The 8,844-nt window shown below is 42.6% G+C and overlaps 1 protein-coding gene across 1 annotated transcript; it reads left to right on the plus strand.

Annotated features, from left to right (window-relative positions):
- Positions 1-904: 904 nt before the first annotated feature.
- LOC113452419 (ras-related and estrogen-regulated growth inhibitor-like protein A) lies at positions 905-8,119 on the plus strand. Its single transcript, XM_026723876.2, has 4 exons — positions 905-1,109; positions 1,787-1,840; positions 4,079-4,155; positions 6,125-8,119. Exons 1-4 carry the CDS (start codon positions 971-973, stop codon positions 6,548-6,550), a joined length of 696 nt encoding a protein of 231 aa, XP_026579661.1. The 5' UTR covers positions 905-970; the 3' UTR covers positions 6,551-8,119.
- Positions 8,120-8,844: the final 725 nt, after the last annotated feature.

The following is an 8,844-nucleotide window of genomic DNA, read 5'->3' on the forward strand; positions in this document are numbered from 1 at the left end:
AGCTGAGCATCTTAGCCATTGAGCCACTGTGTCCCTTAATAGCAATAGACTTACAGTATATACTGCTTTACTGGCCTCTCTAAGTGGTTTACAGAGTCAGCCTATTTCCCCCAACAATTTTGGGTCCTCATTTTACCCACCTTGGAAGGATGGAAGGTTAAGTCAACCTTGAGCCTGGTGAGATGTGAATTGCCAAATTGCAGGCAGCCAGCAAGCAGCAGAAGTAGCCTGCAGTATTGCACTCTTGCCACTATGGCTCATAGTAGAATAATGGGACTGCTTTACAGGGTGGCAAGTATGACCAATTAGAACAAGAGGCACTAAATCTAGTAACTTTCCCCTCCTGGCAGCCTGGCAGATAAATATAAAATTAAATTTAAAAAAATTAAAATTAATACGTTGGCCTGAAACTTCCTCTTGCAAAACCTAGGGCCAGCCCAACCTACTTACGGATTCCTACCTTACATGAATATGTTCTATGTGACTCTCATGGCGTGGCTTTTCTGCATAGACACATTACTCTGCCTTTGGCTTTGAACATTGGTAACTGGCTCATCAGAGCCCCACCCTACATAGGGGAAGTATGTGCAACACACCGAAAAGACTTGAGTTTCTACAGATACAGAAGACTATGAGTCCCACCCGAATCCTTTAGTTACTCCAAGGTGGGTTCTGTCCATTGTTAGTTTTCATTTCATCCATGGATTTGGGGCGGAGTAGAATTAGCCTGCTAGATTTGTTAACTGAGTGATGATAACTCATATTCTGGTTTTATTGCTGTTAAGAATTTGTCAGTTAGTAGCTTCCAGGAAGGGAACCCCTCCCATTCCTCTGGCTTGGTATGATCCATGCAAATAACTCCCACTGGTGGCAAGTGAGAAAGGCTCATTCTTGTTTTGACTGAACAGGGGAAAACAGCTGAAACAGTTTCCCCAGCTGATAGTCTGGACAAAAAAATAGATCTTTATCAATGGTCCTCCGAATCCCCCTTCGCAGGAGTGCCAGCTTCACTCCTGACCACCAACCTGGGGCAGAGATCTCCACTTCGACCCCTGTGAAAATGGAAGCCAATGTGGTGGTCCTAGGAGCAGACCACGTGGGAAAGTCAGGTAAGTTGGCAACAAAACTACTCTAGGGCATTTGCTATTTTAGGCTGCAAAATAATCTCTCTCTGCTAAAAAACAACAACAACAACACTGAAAGAAACTTGCAAACATGCAATGCAAGCTTCTGCAGGGTATCAGTTAAAAGTAAAAGTTGCCCTGCCCAGAAATGGTAGACAGGTAAAATGCAATGCTGCAACATTTAATGAGTGATACTATTTAGATGTGGCTAAACAGTTCTCTGCTCCATTAACTAAACAAATTACTAACTGGCTTGTCAGATTCCGTAAGTGTTGCAGAAAAGCGAAAGGGAATTAAGGTGGTTGTTCACAATTCTCATCTTCCATGCACTTCCATTGCAATTATCTGCATGTTTAACACAGAGTGAGTCTTGTTGAATTCAGAGATCTCATGCCCATTTTTAGCTTGTTATTTTTGATATTGAAATGTACAGGGTCTGCACGAAAGATTAAAAATAGGGTAATGTGTTAAAGAACAAAGGTAAATGTTGAGAACACAGGTCTTTAAGTATTTGAATTTTATTTGGAAGCTGGGTTTATTTTTAATGGGCGGGGGGGACAGCTTCCAATTTTTTTTGCTGGGGAATGATAACATCCTTTCCCATTCCTCCTCCTGCCCCATCTGTTCTATATAACAGTTTAAACTCCCACTCTTTTTCACAGCTCTGACGGTGCGTTTCCTTACCAAAAGGTTTATTGGGGAATATGGAGACATGGGTGAGTGTTTGGATCTTTACACAGTTTGGGGCTGGTTAATAATCTCTTTCATCCTAGGAATGGTGGGTGATGGATGGACCATCAAATTGGACACCCACAAGAAAACTACCAGAATATCTCTTGGGTTTTCACCTTGGCTGCTGTAACATATCTGGACTTTAACACCTAGAATTCCCCAGCCAGCCTTGCTGGGTGGAGAATTCTGGGTGTTAAAAGTCCACACATCTTAAAATAGACAAAGTTAAGAAACAGTGGGCTAAGGGGTGATAGGGAAATAAGTAAGTTTCAGATTCATAGAGACATAAAAAGCAAACTCAGAATGCTACCCTGTGTTTATCTATGGGGTTTCAGAATTGAATAGAAAATAGGATTGGGTTGGGGGTAGAATAGAATAGAATAGAATAGAATAGAATAGAATAGAATAGAATTCTTTATTGGCCAAGTGTGACACACAAGGAATTTGGAAGGTACATTGGAGAACTTCTAGTCCAACTCTCTGCTCAAGCAGGAGACCCTATACCATTCAGACAAATAGCTGTTATGCTCCTGGTGGAGACTGACTCTGAGGAAGAAGAGGAACAGCCAACAGGGAGTGGAAGTGTGGCTCTGGAGGTTGTGGAGGAGGCTGGGGAAGGGAAGAGGCTGGCTGAGCAGTCAGAGGAGGACCCAGACCCATCTCCTCTCCATCCTAGGGCACACAGGGAGGAGAGGATAAGGGAGAGATGTGGTTTCCTCAGGAGGAGAGAACCTTGATCCTCTTCATGGGCTGCAGGTGTGACAACTGAAAAAAAGTTTGGATGTATGTACTGGCAAACGCTGGAAACAAATCATATAAATATATCTAGTTTATAGTCCCTCTCTGAGTTTGGTGTGTGTTATCTGTGGACATCCTCCATCCCTTATCTTGCCTAGTTTGTGTTGCTTTTTCCTTCTTCATGTAACTGTTGGTGTGGGGTTTTTTTTGTCTTCCATCAAAGATATTCGGAGCTTGGAAGCAAACTGAAGGAATAAAAGGGGCTTCCCCTGTTTTCTGTGACTGTGTTTTTTTGTATCCCACCCTTGATCATCACAGTCTCTTCTTAAAAGCCTCCAGTGATGGAGCACCCACAACTTCTGAAAGTGAGCTGTTCCACTGGTTAATTGTTCTCACTGTTAGTAAGTTTCTCATTAATTCCAGATTGGATCTCTCCTTGATTAGTTTCCATCCTTTATTTCTTCTCTTGCCTACTGGTGCTTTGGAGAATAAGCTAACCCCCCTCTTCTTTGTGGCAGCCCCTCAAATACAGGAATACTGTTTTCATATCAAACATATGACATATATTGTGTCATATATGCTATATGACCACATAGGTAAGATGGCTAACAACTTGAAAAAGAAAATGGATTTAAGTTTTAAAACATAATTTCAAATCAAATTTCAATTTCAAATGAAGTTCCATAGGCTTCAAAATCATTTAGTATTGAAAATCCTACCAAAAGAGATGGTGTTTTTTTCCCTCCAAAATGCTACGGTAAGAGAGGGGAAACTGAGCAGCACCAAATTAAACACAGTATTTGACCAAGATCACATGATACTCTGAAGTGATAAATGATTATTTTAAGATCACAGCGGGTGTTTTTAGAACACTTGAGGTAGAACCTAAACAAATCCAGGCCAATTTAGCCAGGCCATTAGCAAGCTTTACACATCTTGTCCAAAAGGAAAATAACTCTTATTTTAAAGCAATACCTCCAAAGAAGAAATTAGGCTGAAAAAAGCCAGGTTTGCTCTCCATGTCATCTTCAGACCATTTCATTTTAAAGAAAAATTATTTATGTAAAACATTTTCAGATAAGTGCACAATAATAATGGTAAACTACATGCCATAGTTTATATTCTAGAGTGGAAGGACTCACTATCATGCAATATCCAAAGTTGATTTGTTTCATTTGGCTTAATGGAATGTGTGAATTCAGTCACTTGTGGTTTATTTAAAAAACATTATCAAGCTAACCTTGGCTTGGTCACCACCTTGTTTGAGGACAAAATGCTCTTTCTTTCCTTCCGCTATGAAATTAACCAATATAATATCAGAGTTACATGGTGGAAGAAAAACGATTTAAAAGAAGACCAATGAAAAGCCAGCATAGGGCATGTATTAGGGCATTGAACTAGGACTGGAAACACGCAGGTTCAAGTCTCCCCTCAACCATATGGCTCACTAGTTTGTCCTGAACTTTCTGCTTTTCTCCACCCAGAATCTGTCTACACACACAGTTTGGCAGTAGAAGGCAAAGAGATTCTTTTTCACATCTGGGACTTTCCTTGCTCACAGGTAAGAAAGTAAGGATCACTATAAATATAAATCAGTGTCTGCATTTGTGTGCATGTATAGTTCAATATAGTTAAGGTTCAATGTAGTTATATAGCAGGGGTGGGCAAACTACAGCCCGCGGGCCACATCTGGCCCGTTGGTCATTTTAATACAGCCTGCCTCTGAAAAAAAAAAAATCCCCTCTGAAAAAAAAATTGGGGCCGGCCAAAAGAGACCCCGCGCTGTGCGCCATAAAATCGCACACACAACACGGAGCTGGGCAGCCACTTCCCTGGTGGCGGGGCTGAGGTCGCTGCCCAGGGAATGCCCACTGCTTTCCCTCCACCCGGGCTCCGCTCAGGTATCCGGCTGGGGCTGTCAGGAGTTGCTACCGCGGGCACAGCTCCGCGCGGCTCCAGTCCCACATTGCCTTGGGAAGGGAAAGGCAAAACCAGGAGCCGCTGAGCCTGAGCCTCTGGTGCCACTGCTGCCGTTGCAAAGCGCCACCGCGGCTCTTCCTTTTTGCCTTTCCCTTCCCAAGGCAATGCGGGACTGGAGCCGCACGGAGCTGCGCCGGCGATAGCAACTCCTGACTCAGGGGGCCTCCGAGGGGAGGGGAAGGAGGAGAAGAAGGGGGGGGGGGGGGGGCAATTCCCAAAAAATCTTGTGCTGACCCGGCCCGTCTGTCAAATTTTAAAAGTCAATGTGGCCCCCGAGCCAAAAAGTTTGCCCACCCCTGTTATATAGTTACCTTTCAATAACAAAATACGTGCCTAATAAAATCATTCTTCCCCTCCCCCACCTGCATTGTTTTTGGCTAATGACCATTCTCAAAGACAAATAAAGAAAATATATGCAGTAGGGTTGTGCATAGCTTCATTTTAGAAGCGGATTTTTAGAATAAATGGTTGCACAAATGCAAGACTTGTTTGCAAACTTATTAAAGCACCATGCCTGCATCAGTCTGGAAAAAGACATGGATTCCTTAATGAGATCAAGACAAGGAATGTGTTTATGCTCCCACCCATTCTAAAGCAGCTCATCTTACATCTAAAGCCCTTGAGTTGACATATATAGTTCTTTACTATCAAAGTATGGGAGAATATAGAACATGATAAAAACTCTATGCTGGTTGGTTTTGTAAAAAAAATATCCTTCCCTTTGCATTCTTTGAGGGGTGAATTCATTGTTATCTATATGGCTCCTGGCTACTTACCTATACTTTGGTTTAATTTTGAGGTCAGTTTTCTTTTCAGTTCAAGCAATAGGCATAGTATGTTGAGGCTTAACTCCAAAAAGGCTTGGGGAAGAAAAAGTGAGAATAAAAACTGGGTTTGACTTTTAATTTAAATTTAATGAAAATTAAATTACATTAATTAAGTACAATTATGTGAATGTTTCTGATGCAATCAATAATTTTAACCTTCTGACATGTTATGATTTGGTGGATTCTTTTGGAAGGACGCTGGGGCCCATATCCAAAGATTCAGCCGGCTGAACACCAGCTGAATGGGATTTAACTAACATAGACATCTCTCACACCAGACTTCATTTTGGTAGAAGTTGTGTTTTCACATTGCACCAAGCCACATTATGATTTGCTTGCTTGTAATTATGAACATTGTGGTTTATAAGCCATGTTGTACCTATTTTTATTCTATTGTTGTTGTCAGTATTTTCATGAAGTCTACCAGAAAGTTCTGATAGGTTTGGATAGTTTTTACAAAAGTATCCTTCCTAAGGATCTAGGAGAACCAAAGACATTGTGATAATATTTGGGCTGTTCTGGATGGTGCAACTTCTGTAATACAGGAGTTGAGGTTCTGTCCACTTTCTCCAAGTGCTTTTCCAGAACTTTTGATATGATGCCAAACACACAAAGCCATCATTAGCCCGACTGCTTTTGTTTCCCACATTTGCTCAAATAATTATCACTTTCAGACCAATCAATTAGCCAAAATGTTGCAAATGTACGTGTTTTCTTATTCAGGAGAAGTCAGAGGAGAACTCATCCAAAGACAAACGCATCCAATGGGCTGATGGATTTGTCTTGGTCTACAGCATCTGTGACCGTGCAAGCTTCAACAGTGTCCAACCCAAAGTCCAATTCATCAAAGCCACCAAGGAAAGTCCAAGCCAGGAGAAAGTGCCCATTGTTATTGTGGGCAATAAGCGAGATCTACACCATCACCGGGAGGTTTCCAGTGAAGAGGGACGTCTCCTGGCCCTCTCCATGGACTGTGAATTCTATGAGGTATCAGCAGCTGAAGCCTATCATGGAGCACTCATGGTCTTCCATGGCTTAGCAGAACGTATCTGTGAGGCTAAGCTGACCCTGAAAAAAGGCACAGGAATCCGCAATATTGTCAAGAGTGTATCCGCTGTCTTTGCTCGGAAAAGAACAGACTCAATGTGAAAAAAAAGCTAACTTTCTGTAAACACTGTGGGAGAACATCCTGGTTCCCACCCCCTTCTTATTTGGGTAGAGTGGAGCATGGATTTTGCTGATGTGGAGTCAGCCTCCTCATTCTGCTAATCCCAAAGGAAAATCAATCCAAGAGTTGGTCTGTATGGCTGTCCTGGGTGGAAATTCAAGAAGAATGAGGTTCTCAAAGGAAGGAAATGGCCATGCCTGTCTCTCCATGCTGAAACACCAGAAGAAAAGGATTTGCCCAAGAGAAAATTAACATCTTGCCCAAATCCACCTAATAAGTTGGAATTGGAATTTGGGAGTCTTATATTAATGTGGTACTAGTACTGTACAAGTTCCAGTACTGTAGTCACTTTGGTATTTACAGAGAGCTATAATATGGATGGAACATCATCACTCTGTCCCCTATGTGAACAGGGCTAAATCAGGGTACATCTAACCATAGTTTACTAGATTAACAACAGTGTAATCTTTAACACTGATCTGAAGCCATAAGGGGATATAATGTGATGACACCCTATTATAAAATTTACTCCAGGATGTCCAGGAGATGTGATAGAACATGGCTCCCAACCTTTTGGGCACCAGGGACTGGTTCCATGGAGAAAGGTTTTTCCATGGACTGGAGGGAGCGTGGTTTTACGTGCTGCCTGCATCCCACGGATGGGGTTTCACTTGCTTATATGGCCCAGTTGCTAGCATGCCACAGCCCAGTACTGATCCATGGACCAGTGACACCTATAGTAGAAGGTCTGTCTGGGTACTTGGAAGGTACCAATGTGGATGAGGAGGAGCAAAGTGAGACTCAACCCTAACAAGAGGAAGCGGTTGTCCATTCAGACAGTGACTGACTCTGAGACAACATCCTCCTTAGGTCTAGAGGACAGGGATTGCTTCCCCCGAAAAAGCTTGTTTCCAAACCAGAATGCCTGGATTCATATTCTACTGTAAGCCTAAACTAATTAAATGTAGCTTAATGCAATGGATGATCCCTGCCCATAACAATGTTGTTTTCTGGTTGAGAATTCAGTCTGAGTGCACAGAAGCTATTGATTTCAGAGGGATAATTTTAATAATCTCCTGCAAAAATAAATGGACCTAAATAGAGATCTACTAGTCCAATAGCAGAATTTCTGCTTTGCATTCAGAAGGTTCCTGATTTAGCTTGACTTTTTAAATTGGCAGTTCTCCAGATGTTGCCCCACTCCCTACCTCTGGATGCCCCATTGGATGGAGACTTCTTAATTAGATATGCCAAGTGTGGCAAACTGGCACCAGGCTTTAGCGGGAATCATTCCATGTTCTGGTGGGCTCTGGAAGGCCAACTGATCCAGTTAATACTGTAGTACTGCTTTACTATCTAAGAAACTAGGTGTTAGCAACATAACCAGAGGTAGGAACTGTCTATGGTTACTTTAAGCTAATATTGCACCTGCAAGGGTTTAATTTAAATATTTGTGCATGAAAATAACTGTTCTTCCTTGCTTCATCTCTTAAATCCAGTGGAATTTGAACATGGATAATTTGTTTGTTGTCTTAGTAGCCTCTCTATGTAGATCAAAGGCCACCTATCTCTTTGCCAGTAAGCACCTGCATGAAAAGAGAGAAAACAGCCCACCAAGGAAAGGGGAAAGGGGTGAAAGGCAAGGTAAGGCAAGGCAAGGCAAGGCAAGGCAAGGCAAGGCAAGGCAAGGCAAGGAAAGGAAAGGAAAGGAAAGGAAAGGAAAGGAAAGGAAAGGAAAGGAAAGGAAAGATGGATGTCAGGTCAGAGAGAGAAACTGGGTGGCCTCATCCATTTTTGGGTTTGTCCAGCAGCTCCTCCAACTCCCCTCACTGCTGTCATCAACTTGGGAGAACCATATCAGTTCCATCTCTCTGCTGAGATATGAGGACCTCTGCCAAAGTCTCCTCCAACCTCCAGTCCTGTCTTGCTCGCTTTTGTTGACTCAGTTTTTGCCAACCAGCAGCACAGCAAGTATGATGCTTAGAACTGGATGTCCTCATGCGTCTTTTCCCTCCCTCCTCCTTCCTCTCAGATGGCATACAAGGGCTCCTGCTAAGTGAGACACAGCACACACGCCTGTACAATTAAAGATGTGGCTTCCTTCCAGGCCCTTGTGTGGGTGTGTCAAGCCTTAAATAAGAATAGATAGGATAAGAGCTACAGTTCTTGTCTCCTGCTGGAAAACAACCCTCAGGCCTCTACAACTGATGAAAAGTGTGGGGGGGAAATCAAAAGAATTGATTTCCTAAGAGAGAGGAAATTCATTGGCAAGTAT

Source organism: Pseudonaja textilis, chromosome 13 (assembly GCF_049901715.1).
Source record: "Pseudonaja textilis isolate UNSWEBS1 chromosome 13, rPseTex1.2, whole genome shotgun sequence".
NCBI lineage: Eukaryota > Metazoa > Chordata > Lepidosauria > Squamata > Elapidae > Pseudonaja > Pseudonaja textilis.